Here is a 24,000-nt window from a genome sequence, read left to right on the forward strand (position 1 = left end):
GAAAATCTCAAAACGGTGGGTCAACCGCAATGACACCACCCAAAGGAACTGAGGACATTTTAATCACGGTAAAAGCTGTAGGGTGACTCCCCGGTCAGGCACTCTAGGTGGCGAGCAGAGCTCACAGGGAGCACTGGTCGGGAAATCACGTGTCTGCAACCCTGATTTCAAATGAATGGGACAGGAAATCAGCGGTTGCAGACACGAGATTACCCAACCAGTTGGCCCTACAAGAACCAGGAACACTCGGTCTGGGAGACAACGTCTGTATGTTTTTCCTGATAGGTACTTTGAACAGAAGGTTCGCCCCTTTAACTTTTCTTCCCCTTTAATACTGTACTTAGCTGCCAAATATCAGCACATAGTAAGCATCAACGGGACAGTTATTCATGAGTAGTTGTTGTTGAAAGAGTTTAACTTGTGCCTCGGTATTTGCAGCTGTATGGGCCCCTGCTAACTAGCCTGACAACCTCTCCGAGGCATTAATATTTTCTATGGCCTGTTGCCCATCCTGTGCCACTGAAGTATTTAACCTGTGTTGCTGCTATTGCTGACAGACTCGGAGTGCTGTAAAATCTTTATTATGAATACAAATGAAAAATGAGACCTAGCGAAAATCTAGCGTGTCTGTTGGTGGGCTTGGTGTCAATAGTTGCTTTTATTCTGTGCCACAGCCCGTGCTAATGGTGCCGGCTGCTGATCCATGGGTCTTGCTACAACCGGAAAATAAAGTTGGCAGGAATCACCGCGGGTCTTCCCAGCTGCCGGCCTCAGCAGATCCTGGCAAGTTTATTTTCAGGGTGCGTCCAGCTTCACAAGACTTGCCGATCATTAGCCGGCACCCCTAGCTCCTACCATAGCTCAATATTGAAAGCTGTTAACGATCCCAGAACAGATCCTCCAGAATTGACAACCCTACTACCGGCAGTTCCCTGTTATTTAATCATAATCCGCACATTGGAAGAACAATAAAGAACCTGCTTAACGAATGGCGCTGAACTAGATAGGGAAGAGATTGAAAGAGATCTGGGAGTAATAAGTAAACTTAACACGCATCGTGTCCAGTCATTGCAGGAGCAGGAATTATCAACAAAAACATAATGCTGAGCAATATTGGCAGGGCAGTAGAGTACAAAGCATTTATAGAGACCTCAGGATGTCCCAAAGTGCTTTATAGCCAATGAAGTGCTTTTGAAGTGTAGTCACTGTTATAAAACTGATGTTGCCACACTCAAGCTTTGGTTCGGACGCACCTTGAATCTGCATTCAGTTCTGGTCATTGAGGCCTGAGGGAAAGATCCAAATCCTGGAAGTAGTTCAAGCCTGATCCCTAGTGTCAGACGGACTGTTATAAGGAAAGACTGGGGCTCTTCAGCCTTGCAAAGCAGTGAATGAGAAGAGCATCATAGAGGCAGGTGAGATACTAAGTGGAATAGAAAGGGTTAATGCTGAGCACTGTTTCAGATTAAACTAGGACCTTGGGACAAAGGAACATAGGTGCAAACTGGTAAAAGGCAAGTTCAGGACACAAGACAGAACTTGCATTTATATAGCGGCCTTCATGTCCCCACAATGTCCCAAAGCACTTCACAGCCAATGACTACATTTTGACGTGTAGTTACAATTGTTACATAGGCAAACACGGCAGAAATCTGCACACAATAATGAGACAAATGACCAGCAAATCTAGTTTTGGTGAGGTTAGCTGAAGGATAAATGTTGATCAGGACACTGCAGCAACAACAACAACTTGTATTTAGTGAGAATGAGAATTTTTAAATCGAGGCGTTGCTTAACCGGCAGTCAGTGAGCACAGGGGCGATGGATGAACGGGACTTGGTGCAATTTAGGACACGGGCAACAGAGTTTTGGATGACCTCAAGTTTACGGAGGGTAGAACGTGGGAGGCTGGCCAGGAGTGCATTGGAATAGTCAAGTCTAGAGGTAACAAAGGTATGGATGAGGGTTTCAGCAGCAGATGAGCTGAGGCAGAGGAGGCGTTGGACAATGTTACAGAAGTGGAAATAGGCAGTCTTAGTGATGGTGCGGATATGTGGTCGGAAGCTCAGCTCAGGTTCAAATATGACACCAAGGTTGCAAACAGTCTGGTTCAGCCTCAGACAGTTGCCAAGGAGAGGAATGGAGTCGGTGGCTCGGGAATGGAGTTTATGGCGGGGACTGAAGACAATGGCTTCGCTCTTCCCAATATTTACTGGGTGAACTCCAACTTCAAATAATGCCTGCAATCTATAACATCCACCTGAACAGGGGCATTGGTTTACAATCTCATCTAACAGGTGGCACCTCTGGCAATGCAGCACTCCCTCAGTACTGTGCCAAAGTTTCAGCCTCGAGTACATGCTTAAGACCTGCAATGGTGCGTGAACCCACAACCATCTAACTCAGAGGCGAGGGTGCTACCACTGAGTCAAGCAGATGCTTGATTTCAGACAGCACTTCAGAAAGAGTGATCAATACGCGGAATGGTCTTCAGTGTAAGGCCGGGGTAGATAAAAGCAAGTTCTGAAATCATTCAAGAGACAGCTGGACGTTGCGCTTGGGTTGTAGATTTCTATGGAAGTGTCAGCTAGATGGGCTGAATGACTTCTCTCATCTGTACTTATTTGTTTAAATCCCTTCATGGCCAGCCCTCCCCCCATCGCTATAACCTCCTCTAGTCCTACCACATTCCCCCCTCCCCATTGAACTCTCTGTTCCTCTGACTCTGACCTCACGCCACCATTGGCAACTTGCCTTCAGTCACCTCAGCCCCACACTCTGGAATTCCCTCCCTCAACCCCTCCACCTCACCCTCTTTTAAAACCATCTTTAAAACTCGCCTCTTTGAAGCCCTCCTAATATCTCCTTCTCCGCTCAGCATCCATTTTTTTTAAACACCTCTGTGAAATGCCTTAGGACGTTTTTCTACTTTAAAGGTGTTATATAAATACCAGTTGTTGTTGTTATCTTTGCAATGAAAATAGTTGGCAGAAATATTTTTAAGACATTTTAAGTGTGATGAATATTTTCTGTTTCAGTCCTTTTACAGGATCTTCAGTGGTGTGGCACATGGGTTGTCAAAGCCAAGTGAATTGGACAGGGCGTACAAACGTAATTCAGACTCCATATTAAAGTCGTACTTTCTGTCCTTATTTTTATGCAATACATCAATTTTATATTATTATTTAGATTCAAAACTTACAGCAATTTGGGAAACAAAGAGAGTTGGTTTCACTGCTGTACTGGCTGGGCAGCTGAGAGATGCCAAACAGAGGCACCACAGTGCCACCTCTGGCAGAAGGGTGTGATTACAGCGTGACAAGTTTACATAGGCAATTTCCATTATAAATGTGACCATTGAAATTTATAATGGGAAAAGTTGACACAAAAGTGTGACAGAAACATGACAACAGGAAGTAGGGTTTTATAGATCAGAAGTGCATATAGATCGGAGTACGTTCCAATGCAGCACTAGTTCTAATTGTAAAGTACATCGCGGTCATTCTAATGTTTGTGCTGGTTTCAAATTGCAGTTAATCCCAGTGCTCAGGAAGCAGAAGAACTGCAGGAAGATGGGCTGAAATGTCTCAACAATTTGGCAGCTGCCCAGCTGAAGTTGGACCTCCACGAAGAGGTGCTTGCTTCCAGTAACGCTGTGCTGCAACTGGACCCCAACAATGTGAAAGCTTTGTTCAGGAAAGGAAAGGTTGAGTATTCCATAACCACATCCAGAATTCTCCCAGGGCTTGAAAGCACTATGCAAATATTACCGTTTGTACAAAATTCTTTTGTCCCCCTCATCTAACAGAAACGTTAACCCATTTATTTTAAACAGATTCATCCCTCCGCTAGGCTGGTGGAAAAAGGAACCGCTTACCAGCACGTTACGTGTTCATACATTAATATTCACCCAGTATAGCTTCAAGACCTTAGTAAGAGTTAAGAATGAATCGAGCAGAGAATGTTAAGAGGAGATTTGATAGAGGTGTTCAAAATCATGAATGGTTTTGATAGAGTAAATAAGGAGAAACTGTTTCCAGTGGCAGAAGGGTTGGTAACCAGAGGACACAGATTTAAGGTGATTGGCAAAAGAACCAGAGGCGAGATGAGAAAACATGTTTTTACGCAGCGAGTTGTTGTGATCTGGAATGCACTGCCTGAAAGGGTGGTGGAAGCAGATTCAATAGTAACTTTCAAAAGAGAATTGGAGAAATACTTGAAGGAAAAAAATTCACAGGGCTATGGGGAAAGAGCAGGAGTGGGGTACGATTAATTGGATAGCTCTACCAAAGAGCCGACACAGGCCTGATAGGCCGAATGGCCTCCTTCTGTGTTGTATCATTCTATGAATCTATGTTTGAGAAAATTTACAGCGTCTTAGGTTCACTTCAGGTTTGGAGGCTTCAGTCACTCGGCCGCCTCCAAAATCGCTTCTGAGCTAATGGGGATTCATCTGGTGGAGAATATCATGCCACACAGGTTTAGTTGATTCCTTTTACCTGTAAAATAATTTCAAACTCTATCCCCAGGAAGGACAACTGAGTGGGAATTTTTTTTTTAACCGTTTAAATGTTTTGTTTTCTCCTGCGTATTGCTAAACTTCACCCTTCCTGATCCAAACGGAGTTTGCACTGCAAAAGCAAAATACTACGGATGCTGGAAATCTGAAATAAAAACAGAAAATGCTGGAAATACTCAGCCGGTCAGGCAGCATCTGTGGAGAGAGAAACAGCGGTAACGTTTCAGGTCGATGACCCTTCGTCAGACCTGGAAAAAGCTGGAGATGGAACAGGTTTTTAAGCAAGTGCGGGGGCAGGGAAAGGAGGGAGGGGTGGAAAGAACAAAAGGGAAGGTCTGTGATAGGATGGATGGCAGGAGAGATTAAGAGACATTAAGAGATGGTGCAAGGCGAAAGGAGATGGTAATGGGACAAGTTAAGAAACAAAAGATGGCTCTAGATGGAGCTCTACATGGCTCTAGATAAATACTTTCCCCATAGCCCTGTAAATTGGAGCCCTAGATGGCTCTACACTGCAGCCTGAGATTGGAAGCTCAGAGCTGGGAGCACCAGGGTGTCGGGGTTTGACAGTCACGTTGGCAGATCAATTGGATCAGTCATTGACCCCGTTAGCACACGACCTTTTGTGTGAGCCACTCTGCAGCCAACCGGAAGAAGGTGGAGTCGAAATTGGATTTTGTTGCTGCCGTTTTACGGGTGTAACGAGGTCCAATTTCAGGCACCAACGTCCTACGTTCCAAGGAAGGCTGAAAAAGTCCAACCAACTACAGGAAACTTTGAGTTATCCGGAGGCGAACCGTCCGGCAAGCTGGAGCCACCGGCAAAAATCAGGAGCTGTTTTTTATTCTTTTCGTTTCTTTTCTTTGCTTTGTTTGAACAGTCAAGCTCTGCAAGGTCTGTAGCTAAGCAACAGCTTCAGCTAGAGACGCTACAGAGACGCTTGCCGACTGTTTAGAGGCTGTTGCTAAGTAACAGGGTTTGTTGATTCATATCTCCGTATCTTTCAACATTAACTCTGGAGTGTCCGGCAGTTTTGAGGGAACGGCAGCAGCTCGGTCCCGTCGGTGCCGGATAGCACAAAGTTTCCTGTATTGGGTTAGGCCATTTTACGATCATCCCTGGCGGCCACCCGAACAGGCGTTCGGTCCCTTACGCATGTAAATAACGGGCTTAATGCCTGTTTTAGGTCCCCTCACAAAAGCTGGCGGTGCGATTAGCCAGACAGGCGTCGGGTCTGCCCTGCTCAGGATTCTTTAGCGGGCCGCTGCGGCTTAAGCAATGTGCGGCAATGAAAGGCATTTTTTTTTTTAAAGGAATTGGCCCCCCTCCCTCTGTCCATCCACCAGCCCCCACTTCCCCCCTCCAACACATCTCCAGGGAGGCAGGCGGCCTTTGAACTTGTTGCGTCGAAAAAGAGCGAGCTGCCCGTGGAGGCTCCCCCAGAATATTGAGAGGAGGCCCGAGGCCCAATTTCAAGCCAGCCTGGAGCTTCCTGGTTTGGCCACACGTTGAATGTGTGCAGACATTGTTATCAAATTATTGCTATGGTAATGACAACGTTGCTGCGTGAAACTTTTATGCTTGAGTTTTCAATTCTCCCTCCCATTTCAAAAAATCTGGCCCTTTACAAATGACAGGACTATAAATTTCTAGGGCTGACGATAGCACCTTTGCAAGACGTTAAGAACGACGGGAGGATGTTTGCCAGTCTTTTTTTAAAGGGGCTGTCGCAATTGGAAAACAATTCAATGAATCTTTTTTTATTTTGGTTTGTTTCCCAGCCGGACAATATGGGCTCATAACTCGCGCTGGAATATCTCATTACATTGGTCAGCACTGCAAAACTCCCCAGCCCCTCTCCCCATCTCAAAATGGTTATGAAGGGAAAGAAGTGGGACAGATGCTAAATTTCCTTACTTCCTAATGGAAAAAAAAATTCCCAATTTAACAGCATTCCACGTCTGCATAGTGTATTCCTAATTTTATTTGAATACGAGAAAGCGTGTAAGTTGTTTACCTTTCTTTCTCCTGTTGTACAATTTGCAGTCCAAAGGTGCAAAACCCTCTCAGCTTTAAGCATGGAACGCTTAAAATTGAATGATAATAAGAAGTTTGTTTGGGGTTGGTGAGGTTACCAAGCACAATGTTATCCAGGATCAATAGTCAAGCGTCTTGCTGCACCTAAATACCAGGTGTGCACTAAAGAGCACACTTACCCCAAATATAAGGAGCTCTCTGTCCCCTCCCAGAGCGCACGTTAAAGAATATTGGATTCTAACAGGTACCTCCGACACATTTCTCTGAAATCCTTGCACAATACAACTGGGTCAATATAATATACCCTGTGTACAAACTTAAATTGGATAGGACAGATGCTCGTGCTCTATAAAGTGCACATTAGCCTACATATTAACCATTCATAATTCTCTGTTGCTGGGAGCCTAGTTGCCATGTGGATGTGCTGCCAGTGTACGTCAGTTTAAAATGACATATGGTTGGGAGGCAGATTGCAGCTTATTGAGCTGTTTATCCTTCAATCTCGGTTTCTTATCTCTGACTTATACGAGCACTCTGACAAATTGATTTGTTTTTGATGAGTTACTTTTCTTCTGTGTTAATCAAAAACAGATGCTCTTCTGGTTCTGCGCTAACTGAGTTGACAGTTCTTTAATAATTTACAGATTTGCATTCATAACGGTCTGATATTAAAAGGGCGCCATAGGCCCTGTAAAATGGTTTGAAGGGGCGTTGGAGGCCCACTAAGCACAACACACAATAACATCATCCATGACTTTTTTTTAACATTCATTCACGGGATGTGGGCGTCGCTGGCAAGGCCAGCATTTATTGCCCATCCCTGAGTGCCCGTGAGAAGGTGGTGGTGAGCCGCCTTCTTGACAACTGGCTCAAATTTTAAGAGTTTGTTCTGGATCTCCTCGCCAGAGGAAATAGGTTCTCTTTATCCACCCTATCAAATTCTATTATTAATTTAAAATATAACTGTAAGTTTTTTACCATAAGATCACATCTGAGGTGCTGCCTTTCAGGACTGAAAAGCCTATGTTATTCCAGTGTTTCCTTACAACTCAGGCCTCCAACATTAGCGATCAGCCTCGTAGTTCTTCTCCGCACTGTCTCCATTGTCGAATGTGTCCGCCCTGTTCCCATTTCCCTTTATCCCCCTTCATTTGAGCACCTATCTAACTTATCCTTGAAAGTTAACATGGTCTTTGCTTCAATCACTAACACTGGCAGAGCGTTCCATAGCCTCACAACCCACTGTGTAATTATAAGTTTCTGATGGGGAATTTAAATTCAATTAATTAAATAAATCTGGAATTAAAAAGCTAGTACCAGTAATGGCTAACCATGAAACTATCGGATTGTCGTAAAAAAAACATCTGGTTCACTAATGTCCTTTAGGGAAGGAAACCTGCCGTCCTTACCTGGTCTGGCCTATATGTGGTTGACTCTTAACTGCCCTCCAAAATGGCCTAGCAAGCCAGTCAGTTGTACACAACTGCTACGAGAAACCATAATAAGAATCAAACTGGACGGACCACCCGGCATCGACCTCAGCATCAGCTACGGACATGGCAACGGCACACCCAGCCCAGTCGACCCTGCAAAGTCCTCCTCACCAACATCTGGGGACTTGTACCAAAATTGGGAGAGCTGTCGCACAGACTAGTCAAGCAACAGCCTGACATAGTCATACTCACAGAATCATACCTGTCAGCCAATGTCCCGAACTCCTCCATCACCATCCCTGGGTATGTTCTGTCCCACCCGGCAGGACAGACCCACCAGGGGTGGTGGTACAGTGGTATACAGTCGGGAAGGAGTGGCCCTGGGAGTCCTCAACATTGACTCCGGACCCCATAAAGTCTCATGGCTTCAGGTCAAGCATGGGCAAGGAAACCTCCTGCTGATTACCACCTACCGCCCTCCCTCAGCTGATGAATCAGTACTCCTCCATGTTGAACACCACTTGGAAGAAGCACTGAGAGTAACAAGAGCACAGAATGTACTCTGAGTGGAGGACTTAAATGTCCATCACCAAGAGTGGCTCAGTAGCACCACTACTGACCGAGTCCTGAAGGACATAACTGCCAGTCTGGGCTTGCGACAGGTGGCAAGAGAACCAACATGAGGGGAAAAACCTGCTTGACCTCGTCCTCACCAATCTACCTGTCTCAAATGCATCTGTCCATGATAGTATTGGTAGCAGTGACCACCACACAGTCATTATGGAGACGAAGTCCCATCTTCACTCTGAGGACACCCTCCATCGTGTTGTGTGGCACTACCACCATGCTAAATGGGATAGATTCAGAACAGATCTAGCAGCTCAAAACTGGGCATCCATGAGGCGCTGTGGGCCATCAGAAGCAGCAGAATTGTATTCCAGCACAATCTGTAACCTCATGGCCCGGCATATCCCTCACCCTACCATTACCATCAAGCCAGGGAACAAACCCTGGTTCAATAAGGAGTGTAGAAGAGCATACCAGGAGCAGCACCAGGCGTACCTAAAAATGAGGTGCCAACCTGGGGAAGCTGCAACACAGGACTAAATGCATGCTAAAAAGTGGAAGCAGCATGCTATAGACAGGGCTAAGCGATCCCACAATCAACGGATCAGATCAAAGCTCTGCAGTCCTGCCACATCCAGTCGTGAATGGTGGTGAACCATTAAACAACTAACAGAAGGAGGAGGCTCTATGAATATCCCCATCCTCCATGATGGTGGAGCCCAGCACGTGAGTGTAAAAGACAAGGCTGAAGCATTTGCAACCGTCTTCAGCCAGAAGTGCAGAGTGGATGATCCATATCGGCCTACTCCTGCGGTCCCCACCATCACAGAAGCCAATCTTCAGCCAATTTGATTCACTCCACGTGATATCAAGAAACGGCTGAGCGCACTGAATACAGCAAAGGCTATGGGCCCTGACAACATCCCAGCTATCGTGCTGAAGACTTGTGCTCCAGAACTAGCCGTGCCACTAGCCAAGATGTTCCAGTGCAGCTACAACACTGGCATCTATCTGACAATGTGGAAAACTGCCCAGGTATGTCCTGTCCACAAAAAGCAGGACAAATCCAATCCGGCCAATTACTGCCCCATCAGTCTACTCGCAATCATCAACAAAGTGATGGAAGGTGTCATCGATAGTGCTATCAAGCAGCACTTACTCACCATTAACCTGCTCACTGATGCCCAGTTTGGATTCCGCCAAGACCACTCAGCTCCTGACCTCATTACAGCCTTGGTCCAAACATGGACAAAGGAGCTGAATTCCAGAGGTGAGGTGAGAGTGACTGCCCTTGACATCAAGGCAGTATTTGACCGAGTGTGGCATCAAGGAGCCCTAGTAAAACTGAAGTCAGTGGGAATCGGGGGGGGGAAACGCTCCACTGGCTGGAGTCATACCTAGCACAAAGGAAGATGGTTGTGGTGATTGAAGGTCAATCGTCACAGCCCCAGGGCATCACTGCAGGAGTTCCTCAGGGCAATGTCCTAGGCCCAACCATCTTCAGCTGTTTCATCAATGACCTTCCCTCCAACATAAGGTCAGAAATGGGGATGTTTGCTGATGACTGCACAGTGTTCAGCGCCATTCACAACTCCTCAGATAATGAAGCAGTCCATGTCTGCATGCAACAAGACCTGGACGACATTCAGGCTTCGGCTGATAAGTGGCAGGTAACAATCGCGCCACACAAGTGCCAGGCAATGACAATCACCAACAAGTGAGAGTCTAACCACCTCCCCTTGACATTCAACGGCATTACCATCGCCGAATCCCCCCACCATCAACATTCTGGGGGGTCACCATTGACCAGAAACTTAATTGGACCAGCCACATAAATACTGTGGCAACAAGAGCAAGTCAGAGGCTAGGTATTCTGCGGCGAGTGTCTCACCTCCTGACTCCCCAAAGCCTTTCCACCATCTACAAGGCACAAGTAAGGAGTGTGATGGAATACTCTCCACTTGCCTGGATGAGTGCAGCTCCAACAACATTCAAGAAGCTCAACACCATCCAGGACAAAGCAGCTCGCTTAATTGGCACCCCATTCACCACCTTAAAAATTCACTCCCTCCTCCACCGGCATACCGTGGCTGCAGTGTGTACCATCTACAAGATGCACTGCAGCAACTCGCCAAGGCTTTTTTGGCAGCACCTCCCAAACCTACGACCTTTTCCACCTAGAAGGACAAGGGCAGCAGGCGCATGGGAACACTACCACCTCCAAGTCACACACCATGCTGACTTAGAAGTACATCACTGCTCCTTCATCGTTGCTGGGTCAAAATCCTGGAACTCCCTCCCTAACAGCACTGTGGGAGTACCTTCACCACACAGACTGTAGCGGTTCAAGAAAGCAGCTCACCACCACCTTCTCGAGGGCAATTAGGGATGGGCAATAAATGCTGGCCTTGCCAGCGATGCCCACATCCCATGAACGAATAAAAAAACCAGTGAACAGCAGCAGTGCTAGAGCAGAACCCTGTGTGGTACCTTGTTAAGGCTTTCCGAAAATCCATGTACACCACATCCACTGCAATTCCCCTGTCCACCATAACTGTCACCTCAAAGAACTCCATTAGCTTAGTCAAGCGCGATCTGCCTTTCTGTAGTCTGTGTTGACTGCTTCTAATGATTTTCTCTTTACCTAGATATTGAGTAAATTCATCTTTAATTAAAGATTTCAAAATGTTTCCTACCACTTATAGCCCAGGCTTATAATTCCCTGGGTTAGCGTTGCCTCTCTTTTTGAATATGGGCATTGCATTGTCCACTCGCCAGCACACATCCTCACTCAATAACACCCTGTGATATCATTTCTCAGGACTCCGCTGTTGCTTCTCCCATTTCCCTCAGGAAGCTTGAATATTTCTCATCAGGTCCCGGCACTCTGCCCCCCTTTAACTTAAGCACTTCCTATATTAAGCATAAATAATCACAACAATGTGAAGCTGTGGGGTGGGTGGTGGTGAGGAGAAAAGAGGATTGCGGTGATTTGCTTCACAGTTTGAACTGGTTGCACTCAACACACAAGCAGCCAACCGGAGAGAAACACAAACTGACTGGAATAGTCAATGACCTTTAGCTCACCCAGGATTATAATCAATCTTGAGTTGTATAGCATTGTGGCACTAAAAGTCCCTTGAAGCCATTATAAATGATTTTTTTAAATTAAATTTCCACACGCATTTAAACAGTCAAACTATTCTGTAAGTCTACCCATCACAAAAAAATAACAAAAACAGTCCGATTTAGTTTTGGCTCCTCAAAATGATTCATTCTGTTTTTGAATTGTGCTGCAGTTGTTATCGGAACAGGGTGACTATGCGGAAGCTATGGAGACACTCAAGAGAGCGTTGAAACTTGAACCCAGCACAAAGGTAAATAAATGCTTTAAACCTCAATTTAACCTTTGCACGTATACATAAGGAAATTAGTATGTGCCTTCAAAGAGGATTACAGATGGCATATTTCAGGGTACAGTTCTAATACAAACAGAAGGTGCTGAGCAGGGATTGAGAAAGTGTATTTGCACAATCAGATTTAATTACGTCAAAGCTCCCTGTACTCTGGGTAATGATGCTGCTTTGCTAGCCATTGAACCAAATCCTCTTGCGTCTGAAGTAACTAATAAAAATCATTTGACTATCTTGGCTCAAGTATCTAATCTGTACCAAAACATTGCTGAAAGAAATCTGCACTGGATTGTGAACTTTTGTAACCCTTTGAGTATTGAATGTTCTTTGTAGCTTGCAGGCGACACCTTTTATTCCTATATACAGGATCTGCAACTACAGCTCATGGAAAAGCAGAATGGTACAGACTTAAAGCAATCTATGAACAAACTAAAAGTGCTGTATTGTTCCTGTTTCGGTGCAATACACCCCCAGCGCTCTTAAACAGAGAGCATTACTTGGTTTGGCTGTACTTAATGTACAAGCAGTCATCTGAGAGACTTCAAGATTATCCACAGGTCGAATTACTGAGCACTTTAATATACCCTGAGACTTGTTGCTACAAATGCACCTTGGAACAAGCAGAGCTAAAAAAAACAGGCATGAAACATTAATCTATTAGTCTACATTCATATTGGATCATTGTTGAAAATATTGTAATAGAGCAGTTATTACCAGACAGGCATTTACCAGACTTCTCATATATTGTGCAAGTCTCTTCAGAACTGTTTTACTGTTTTATTCATTCTCTGGCAATAACGTCTTTGGTTTATTGTGTTGTGTCTGCAGACTGTCTGGCAACAGGCCTGCTGTGCTCTCCAGTCTGGTTCAGGCACTGAGTTCAGACCAAACTCAACAGATCCCCCATTTTAGCCTGACCCCTCCAGCAGGAATGGGGCAGATTCTGGTCAAACGCCCATTCTACACCCCACCTGATTTCTGTCACCACTTATACACTCCCCATCACTGATACACTCCCCATCACTGATACACTCCCCAACACTGATAAACTCCCCATCACTGATACACTCCCCAACACTGATACACTCCCCAACACTGATACACTCCCCATCACTGATACACTCCCCAACACTGATACACTCCCCATCACTGATACACTCCCCAACACTGATACACTCCCCATCACTGATAAATTCCCCATCACTGATACACTCCCCATCACTGATACACTCCCCAACACTGATACACTCCCCATCACTGATAAATTCCCCATCACTGATACAATAGTGAGATGTGCAGACAGGCATTTCTGCGTCTGCAGACGTGACTCCAGGATGATATGTTGCCTCCCTGGTGTCAGGGTCAAGGATGTCACTGAACGGCTGCAGGGCATTCTGAAGGGGGAGGGCGAACAGTCAGAGGTCATGGTTCACATTGGTACCAACGACTTGGGTAGAAAGAGGGATGAGGTCCTGCAACAAGAATTTAGGAAGCTAGGTAGCAGATTAAAAAGCAGGACCTCAAAAGTTGTAATCTCTGGATTACTCCCAGTGCCACGTGCTAGTAAGTATAGGAATAGGAGGATAGAGCAGATTAATGCGTGGCTAAAGAGTTGGTGCAGGAGGGAGGGCTTTAGTTTCCTGGATCACTGGGTCTGCATCTGGGGAAGGTGGGACCTGTACAAGTCGGAAGGGTTGCACCTGAACCAGAACGGGACTAAAATCCTTGCGGGGAGGTTTGCTAATGCTGTTGGGGGGAGTTTCAACTAACTTGGCAGGGGGAGGGGATACGGAGTGGAGCTATAGTAGGGGGTGATGCACAGCCAAATATAGAGGAAAAAACAAGTCAGTCTGGAAGGCAGAGCAAATATGTAACTGCACAAGGGAGTATGGCAAGGCTGGATGGCATTTATTTTAATGCAAGGAGTCTTACAAGTAAGGCAGATGAATTGAAGGTGTTGATGAACACATGGCAGTATGATATTGTTGCTATCACAGAGACATGGTTGAGGGAGGGGCAGGACTGGCAGCTCAATATTCCAGGGTATAGAATCTTCAGGTGAGACAGAGGGGGGTGTAAAAGAGGAGGGGGTGCCACAATATTAATCAAGGAGTCAATTACTGCAGTAAGGAGGGATGATATCTTAGCAGGTTCCTCTAATGAGGCCATATGGGTAGAACTTAAAAACAAAAAGGAGGCAAGCACTTTGCTGGGAGTGTACTATAGGCCCCCAAACAGTCAGGGGGAGATAGAGGAACAGATATGTAGGCAAATCTCAGAGAAGTGTAGAAATAATAGGGCAATAATAGTAGGGGATTTCAACTTCCCCAATATTAACTGGGATAGTCAGAGTGTGAAAGGCTTAGAGGGTGCAGAATTCTTAAAGTGCACCCAGGAGAGCTTTTTGAGCCAGCATGTAGAAAGTCATTCAAGAGAGGGGGCGGTACTGGACCTAGTTCTAGGGAATGTAGCCGGGCAAGTGGTAGAAGTGTCAGTAGGAGAGCATTTTGGTGACAGTGACCATAATTCGGTAGTCATGGAAAAGGACAAAGATGGACCGTAAATAAAGGTTCTAAATTGGGGGAAGGCTGAGTTTAATATGATAAGGCAGGATCTGGCCAAAGTGGACTGGGATCAGCTACTTGTAGGAAAATTCACATGAAAACAGTGGGAGTCATTCAGAAAGGAAATAGAGAGAGTACAGCACCAACATGTTCCCATAAAGGTCAAGGGTGGGACCAACAAGTCCAGGGAACCCTGGATGTCAAGGGATATACAAGAATGGATTAGGAAAAAAAGGGAGGCTTTTGGCAGATACAAAGGACTAAAAACAATGGAAGCCCTAGAGGACTATAGAAAGTGCAGGGGGGTACTTAAAAAAGAAATTAGGAGAGCGAAGTAGTGTACATTAATGATTTAGATATGAATGTAGGAGGTATGATCAGTAAGTTCGCAGATGACACAAAAATTGGTGGAGTGGTAAATAGCGAGAAGGGAAGCCTTAGGCTACAGGACAATATAGACGGGTTGGTCAGATGGGCAGAACAGTGGCAAATGGAATTTAACCCTGAAAAGTGTGAGGTGATGCGTTTTGGGAGGACTAACAAGGCAAGGGAATACACAATGGCCCAGAAATTCGGGTCGGAGGCTTCCCACAGGTGCAAGCCTCCGACCTGCACTTACCTAGCGCGCCGGCCGTTGAGCTGTGGGCCCGCGTGAGATTCCGATCCTGGGCCTCCTCCAACTGCCGGCGCGCAGTGTTTGTGTATCCCAGGGGCGCAGTTAGTTCGATGCGTCCCCTGGGATCACGTGGGCCACAGAGAGCCAATGGTAGCAGGGAAATGCCCATTCATAAAATTGACAGGAAGAGCTGTCAAAACTATAAATACTATAAGCCCCAAAACATCACTAAAACTTCAAATAAATTTTTTTTTAAATCACGTTTTTAAAATAACTATAAATTACATAAAATAATTATTTTTACAATAATTTAAATTTTTGAAAAAATTAATTACATTTTCTAACGGGGCTAAAAATAAACTTACCTTTCTTTAAAGTATTTAAAAATAATAAACCTGTGGAAAAAATGTTTTAATTTTAATTAATTCACCACTTACCTTGTTAAAAGCAGGTCTTGCGCCTGCTTTTTACATGTGTTACTCCTGGAGACTTACCCTCCCGGAGAAACCTGCAAAAGAAATGTAAGTTCCAGGCGCACGCGCTGCCGCTCAGGCATACACGTTCGACCTCTGAACCCCTTCCTTTAAGGGAACGGAAGTTCCGGTTTCCCGTGCATGCGCAGTGCATGCACGAAACCGGCACTTCCGTGAGCAAGGGACCCAGCACCCTGCGGTACACCACTGGACACAGGCTTCCAGTCACAAAAACAACCTTCGACCATCACCCTCTGCCTCCTGCCACTAAGGCAATTTTGGATCCAATGTGACAAATTTTCCTGGATCCCATGGGCTCTTACCTTTTTGACCAGTCTCCCATGCGGGACTTTGTCAAAAGCCTTACTGAAGTCCATGTAGACTACGTCAACTGCACTACCCTCATCCACACACCTAGTCACCCCCTCGAAAAATTCAATCAAATTGGTTAGACATGATCGCCCCCTGACAAAGCCACCTCCTGACTTCCCAAAGCCCTTCCACCATCTACAAGGCACAAGTCAGAAGTGTGATGGAATATTTTCCACTTGCCTGGATGAGTGCAGCTGCAGCAACACTCAAGAATCTCGACACCATCCAGAACAAAGCAGCCCGCTTGATCAGCAGCCCATCCACCACCTTAAACATTCACTCCCTCCACCACCGGCGTACCGTGGCTGCAGTGTGTACTATCTACAAGATGCACTGCAGCAACTCGCCAAGGCTTCTCCGACAGCATCTCCCAAACCCGCAACCTCTTCCACCTAGAAGGACAAGGGCAGCAGGCGCTTGGGAACATCCTGTTGAATTTGTTTTCTGCTGTTCTGTGCCTCCTCTCCTCTATCACTGTCACCTTAAAAGCAGCAAATTGGTTGCCTTTTCCTGTGGCCTACTACCTTAAATCGAAGCTGCAGTGAAACATCACCAGAGTCTACAATCCTGCACTATGCAGAGTGTTGTCACCACCTGTCTTTACACTTGACTACAGGGAAAGTCTTGATGCAACCCAGTTGGCTAGAGCAGAACCCTGCAGGTGCATGGGAACACCACCACCTCTAGGTTCCCCTCCAAGTCACACACCATCCTGACTTGGAAGTATATCGGCCGTTCCTTCGTTGTCGCTGGAACTCCATCCCTAACAGCACTGTGGGAGCACCTTCACCACACAGACTGCAGCGGTTCAAGAACCACCTTCTCGATGGCAACCAGGGATGGGCAATAAATGCCGGCCTTGCCAGCGACGCCCACATCCCAAGAATGAATAATTAAAAAAAGATATTTGCACATTGCCTCTTGCAAATAGTGTGCGTTTTTGGCCGAAAATGACAATTAATTATCTGCACATGAAAAATGCCTGAAATGTAGTGATGAAAGTTCACGGAAAAGAGGGACAGGAAATAGAGCCAGAAACCACCATCACCACCAACCCCCTCCCAACCCCCGGAGGATTATCTTAAAGAAAAATAAATTCTGTAAACAACACTGGAATTTCAAACATCGGGTTGCCTGTCTCTTAAAGTTACATAATATCCAGAGGACGACGGATAGTGAATAACATTCTGTGAATTATAAAAGACAGCAATCGACTCTGGGCTTAAATAGCCTCATAAACCACGGGAGTCATATTTGAACGGACGTCAACTATCAGAATTCCAAGGCTGAGGTTTTCGCCAAAGCTAACTATTCTTTATTATGAATGTGTGATTAGAAATTTTGCTTCTTTTTAACCTTTGCAAGTCTGTGTCTCTGCGGCTATGGCAACAGGGGGTGGCTGCGCTTTCAGTAAGCCCACCATTGACTGGCTGTGTAAAACCTCTCTGTCACATTGGACCTCAAGTAGTGTTCGGACTGTGAGATGATGTCTTGCAGTATTACCAAGTTATTTTTGGCAGTGAATCGTGTATGTATTAGAACACAGGATAATAAAAAATGAAGTGAGATAGTCACATCTTTACTATGTTTTTTTTTCAAAGAGCTTTTCGTAGCAACATGTTTGTACCACGTTTAACTGCAATTAGACATCCAGGTCATGAGCTACAGTCCTGAAGTGGATTGCTATAAACAGTTGTGTTATGAAAGTTTCCGTAAGTGGCTATGGAGTGCTACTGGGAGTAGGTTGAACTGGGGAATAAGAAAGAAATTATACAGCGCCTTTCACAGCCTCAGGACGTCCCAAAGCGCTTACATAGAAACATAGAAAAATAGGAGCAGGAGTAAGCCATTCAGCCCTTCGAGCCTGCTCCGCCATTCAATATGATCATGGCTGATCCTCTATCTCAAAGCCATATTCCCACTCTCTCCCCATACCCCTTGATGCCCCTTGTGTTACAGCCAATGAAGTACTTTTTGAAGTGTAGTCACTCTTGTAATGTAGGAAACACAGCAGCCAATCTGCGCACAGCAAGATCCCACAAACAGCAATGTGACAACAACCAGATAATTTGTTTTTCGTGATGTTGGTGGCGGGATAAATATTGGCCAGCACGCTGGGGAGATCTCCCTTGCTCTTCTTGGAAATAGTGTGGCGTGGGATCTTTTATGTCTACTTGAGAGGGCCTCAGTTTAACGTCTCATCTGAATGACACAGGTGCCAGTCTGGTCTCTGTGGTGGAACTCGAACCCACGACCTTCTGACGGAGGGGCGAGCATGCTACCCACTGAGCCACAGCTGCCTACCATTAGGGGTGGGTGATCTAGTTCTTAAAGGAGAGGAAAATAGGTGGGGGGGGGGGGTGGTGGGAAGAGGTGGAAATTGAAACGGCCACACTTAGGTTCACAGAAGCCAACTTGGAGCAGCTAGAATGTGAAGGAAACACTCATAAAACATTCTTCTTGTACACCACTTAACATCAGCGATTGGGGTACCTCTGATATCCAGAGACTTCTGGCAAGAATTATTAGTTAAGGCTGCCCTCTGCTGGAGATTTTTAAAACTGGAATTCTACATATCTCGGTGAAAACCAGAGAGTTTGTACAGTATGTAGATGTTGCATTGTCAGAAGTTAGTTAGAAGCAAGAAACTCATATTACCAAATAATACTGTCTGCTACCCAATCATCATGTCCTCAACAGTAAACATTGCTACTAATAGATTTTGTTTAATAACAGAAGAGATTTATTCCAGTCATAAGAACGTAACCATGATGTGGAGATGCCGGTGTTGGACTGGGGTGGACAAATGTGAGAAGTCGCACAACACCAGGTTATAGTCCAACAGCTTTATTTGAAATCACAAGCTTTTGGAGCGCTGCTCCTTCGTCAGGTGACCTGGGAGGACTTGTAAAAATCAACATTTCATTGTGCAGTACACACGTCTGCTGCATATATGACAAATAAAATTGAATTGAATAAGTGCATAGTTAAAGTCAAGGAATGCCAATTCTTCGGTATGATTTACACAACAGAGGGAGTCAAGCCAAGTCCTGAGAAGATTGCGGCGATTGCTGAAATGAAACCACCCAAAGACAAGAAAGAGCTGAGGAGTTACCTCGGCTTGGTCCAATACATGAGTTCTTTCATCCCAAACATGTCGGAACATACAACAAATCTCAGAGAGCTAATGAAAGAAGACGCTGAATACCAGTGGTCTGAATCACATGAAAGGAATTTCAAACAACTTAAAGAATTGTTGTGCAAAGAAACAAGTCTGTCATATTATGACAGAAGAAAACCAGTCACTCTGCAAGTAGACGCTTCTACCAGAGGACTAGGGGCAGCTCTGGTGCAGGAAGGAAAGCCAATAGCTTTCGCATCAAAGGCCTTGATGTCAGCCGAGACGAGATACGCCAACATAGAAAGAGAACTATTAGCAGTAGTGTACGGATGTGAGAAATTCCATACATACCTATATGGCAGGCGATTTACAATAGAGAGTGACCATCGTCCACTAGAACAGATCTATAAGAAGAATCTGTGCAAAGCACCTACAAGACTGCAAAGACTACTTTTAAGGCTCCAAAGCTATGACTTCACGCTTAAATATAAGCTAGGAAAGGAAATGGTGCTAGCAGATGCGTTGTCTCGATTGTCACCATATGAGAAACACGAGGTGGAGGGTTTAACAGTAAAAATCCACCACCTAGTGAGTGTTACCCCTACAAAGCTCAGTCAAATCAGAGATGAGACTAGCAAAGATGAGGAATTGCAACTACTCACACAACAAGTGATACAGGGGTGGCCGGAGAGAATCCAGCAGGTACAGGCGACAATTCGTCAATACTGGACGATTAAAGACGATATTGCAGTAGAAGATGGTATTCTCCTTGCTGGATCGAGGATCATCGTGCCAAAGACGATGCAGACACAACTTCTCCATCTAATACATGAAGGCCACATGGGAATGGAGAAATGCAAGCTGAGAGCCAGATCAGCTGTATACTGGATAGGCATGTACAAAAATATCGAACAGATGGTTTCTGCAGGTGGTATATGCCAGAAATACAGAAATGCACAACATAAAGAGGAGATGATACCTAGTGAAATACCGTCAAGACCATGGCACACTGTTGGGGCAGATCTCTTCATGTGCAATCAAGAATGGTATCTCATAGTGACAGATTACTATTCCAAGTTTCCTTTTGTGAGAAGGATGAAAGATCTGAGAGCCACAACTACCACCAGGATTGCAAAGAGCTTGTTTGCTGAACAAGGAATCCCGGAAAAGGTAATCTGTGACAATGGAACCCAGTTCACATCGAGTGAATTCAGAGCTCTGGCAGAAAAGTATGGGTTCAAAATAGTAACCTCATCCCCACATTTCCCAAGGGGACACGGGTTCATCGAAAGACAGATCCAGACTGTCAAGAGAACTCTCATCAAAAGTAGTGAGATGGGGGAAGACCAAGACCTTGCCCTCCTATCACTCAGATCAACACCACTGAAAGCAGACATGAAATCACCTGCGGAATTGCTGAATGGGAGGAAGTTTAAGACTACCCTACCCGCAAAAATACATCCTCCCCAGGACCAGGAGGACTTCAGACAGAAGCTGGCAGAAACACAAGTCGTAGGAAGCAAACATTACGACAAACATGCAAAGACGCTACCAGAATTGCTGAATGGGCAATCAGTGCATGTGCAAGACCTGGTGTTGAAAACCTGGAATCCAGCCAAGGTCATTGGAAAAGCTGATACTCCAAGATCCTACTTCGTAGAGACCGAACCTGGTAACCAATACAGATGGAACAGACTCCACATCAGACCTTTGTAAAGTCTGTGGGTTGTTTAGTTAATTAATACACAGACTCCAAGAGTAACTTAAAACAGGACTTTACTATTCGAAGGTCGGGGCGAATCTGCCCAATAACTCCTGACACAGCACTTATATACCGGTGTGGTCACCGTCGGTATTACAGTATACAGAAGCCAACAAAGTAGTGCAACACCTAAAGTAGTTCTCTTAAAGGTGGACGGTTACATACAATAATTCTCTTAAAGGTAGACTGGTACATACACTACAATCCTCCCTTTTTAGCTTACAACATACTGATTCCCCATTAAACATACATTATAACATATATACAACTTTATGCCAGACAGTTCACAGATTCAGTCTCTCTGGAGGTTTCCGGACTCTGTCCGGATAACGCCTCGGTGGTGTCGTAACTCCCGGCGGGGTAGCAGGTGCTTCTGGCAAGGTCGATTCGGCTTGAAGGACAGTGTCAGGTTCATCTGATTCCAGTATTACCAGATCGGAGGTAGGTGTTCTGGGTATCTCTGTCTCAACATTAACCGTGTAAGGTGGTGGAGTAGGTTGGCCATTTGTGGCTGACCCTATGATCTGGTCAACATGGCACCTTATTATACTGTCCCCAATGTCCACCGTATACATCAACGGCCCTAGCCTTTTTCCAATAGTTCCAGGCTGCCATTTCTCGGTACGGTAGTCCCGGGCCAAAACTTGTTGACCTATCTGAAAAGATCTAGTTGGCCTTTCATTCATGCCCTGGAATTGCCGGTTCTCTACGTCCCTTCTGACGTTTGGCTTAAGCAAATCCAGCCGGCATCTTAGTCGTCTATTAAAAAACATCATGGCGGGAGTTTGATTTGTGACCGCATGTGTTGCATTCCTGTACGCCAACAAGAAGCTATCCACCTTATGTTGTAAGTTAATGGCTTCATTACCCATGGCCTTTATGGCCTTCTTGAAGGTCTGGACAAACCTTTCAGCCAATCCATTGGAGGCGGGATGGTATGGGGCTGACGTGTAGTGCTTAGCCCCATTGCTCTTTAAGAATTTCTTGAATTCTTCGGACACAAATTGCGGTCCATTAACAGAACAGATCTGTTCCGGCAGCCCATTCCTAGCAAACATGGTCCTTAACACTGTGATGGTTTTTTCCGTGGTGGTGGTGGACATCTTTATTACCTCCGGCCACTTGGAGTGTGCATCCACCGCTATTAGAAACATTGAGTCCATAAATGGACCAGCAAAGTCGATGTGTACCCTTTGCCAAGGAGATGAGGGCCACTCCCATGGATGCAGAGGAGCCTGTGGTGGCGCGTTTTGGACCTTCTGGCATCCTAGACAGCTCTTAGTGATTTCTTCGATGTCCCCATCAATGCCTGGCCACCACACGAACGCTCTTGCTAGGTTCTTCATTTTCACTCCACCCAGATGTCCCTCGTGCAGCTCCTTTAACACCTTCTGTTGAAGTTTGGGTGGAATCACCACTCTAGATCCACACATCAGGGTTCCTCGACACACTGACAGCTGTTCTTTTCTCTGCGAAAATGCTGGCAGCGTTGGTTCGCCCTGTGCTGGCCATCCCTCCACCGTTAAATCATAGACTCGTGAGAGAGTCGGGTCATTTCTGGTTTCGTTTTCGATCATCGAATTTGTTACTGGTAGACATTCCACTATGGATGAGTGGAACAGCTCTCCCGGGTCCACTGTAGTCGCTTCTTCTACTATCGGCAATGGCAAGCGCGATAACCCATCAGCATTTCCATGCTGTTTGGACCTTTTGTATTCGATGTCATATTGGTGTGCCCCAAGTAACACGGACCACCTCTGTAACCTTTGCGCTGTCATGGTGGAAACGGCCTTGTTAGGGTTGAATATGGACACCAACGGCTGGTGGTCTGTCAGTAATGTGAACTTCTTGCCCTGCAGGTAATGATTGAATTTCTTTACGCCCCACACAAGGCTGAGGGCCTCCCTATCTATTTGAGCATAATTTCGCTCCACGGAGGTCAATGATCGGGACGCGAATGCCACTGGCCTTTCCGAGCCATTTGGTAACTTGTGTGAAAGTACTGCTCCAATTCCATAGGGGGAAGCATCACAAGCTAGACGAAGAGGTAACGTTGGGTTGAAATGAGCCAACACTTCTTCAGAGGTAATCAACGCCTTGCTTCTGCGAAAGGCCTTTTTACATTCCTCACTCCACTTCCATGGTACTTCTTTCCGCAACAGAGCATTCAGCGGATGCAGCACCGTGGATAGATTCGGCAGAAACTTGTGATAATAATTAATCAACCCCAAGAATGATCTTAACTGTGATACGTTTTCCGGAGCGGGGGCCTTCACGACAGCTTCTATCTTGTCAGGTGACTTGTGCAGCCCCTCTCGGTCAATGACATGACCGCAGTACGAGATCCGTTTTTGGAAGAACTCACATTTCTTGCGATTAACTCGAAGGCCATATTCCTTCAACCTAGTGAGCACCAGTTTCAAATTTGTGAGGTGTTCTTCCTCGTCCTCTCCCGTAATCAGGATATCATCTAAGTAACACTGCGTGCTTGGAATTCCTTGTAATACCTGCTCCATGGCCCTCTGCCAAATTGCTGGAGCCGAAGCTACCCCAAAAACCAGTCTATTATAACGATACAAGCCTCTGTGTGTGTTGATGGTGAGGTACTGACGCGACTCTTCCTTGACTTCCATTTGTAAGTATGCCTGTGCCAGGTCTATCTTGGTGAAGTGTTTCCCTCCAGCCAATGAAGCAAAGATATCTTCAATCCGCGGGAGCGGGTATTGTACCATGTGAAGCACCGGATTCACTGTGATCTTGAAGTCTCCGCAGATGCGGACCTTCCCCGGTCCCCCTGGCTTGTTACTTGGTGAAGACTTCATGACGGGAACAATGGGCGTGGCCCACTCACTCCAGTCCACTTTTGACAGTACCCCTGATCGTTCAAGTTCTTCCAGTTCTGCCTCCACAGCAGGTCGTATCGCGTAAGGTACCGATCTGGCTTTGAAAAATTTTGGGCTTGCATGTTCTGCAATCTTAACCTTTGCTTTAATTCCTCACAGTGTTCCCAGTCCTTGCTGGAATACCTCTTTAGCTTCGTCTAATATTCTGGACAACCGTTCAGGTTTGACATCTACCTTTCCGGAATCTACCGTCATGGTGTTTAGTGAATGCCAGTCTATC

The 24,000-nt window shown here is 45.7% G+C and overlaps 1 protein-coding gene across 1 annotated transcript in view; it reads left to right on the forward strand.

Annotated features, from left to right (window-relative positions):
• The window catches only part of fkbp16 (FKBP prolyl isomerase 16), a 64,833-nt gene that overhangs the window by 27,064 nt on the left and 13,769 nt on the right, over positions 1–24,000 (forward strand). The window contains exons 3-4 of the mRNA XM_085968829.1: positions 3,534–3,706; positions 11,856–11,933. Coding sequence (XP_085824955.1) covers positions 3,534–3,706; positions 11,856–11,933 — 251 coding nt within the window. The remainder of the gene's footprint in view (positions 1–3,533; positions 3,707–11,855; positions 11,934–24,000) is intronic.

Source organism: Somniosus microcephalus, chromosome 27 (genome assembly GCF_052327205.1).
Source record: "Somniosus microcephalus isolate GS21.2 chromosome 27, FLI_Smic_1.0, whole genome shotgun sequence".
NCBI classification, from domain to species: domain Eukaryota; kingdom Metazoa; phylum Chordata; class Chondrichthyes; order Squaliformes; family Somniosidae; genus Somniosus; species Somniosus microcephalus.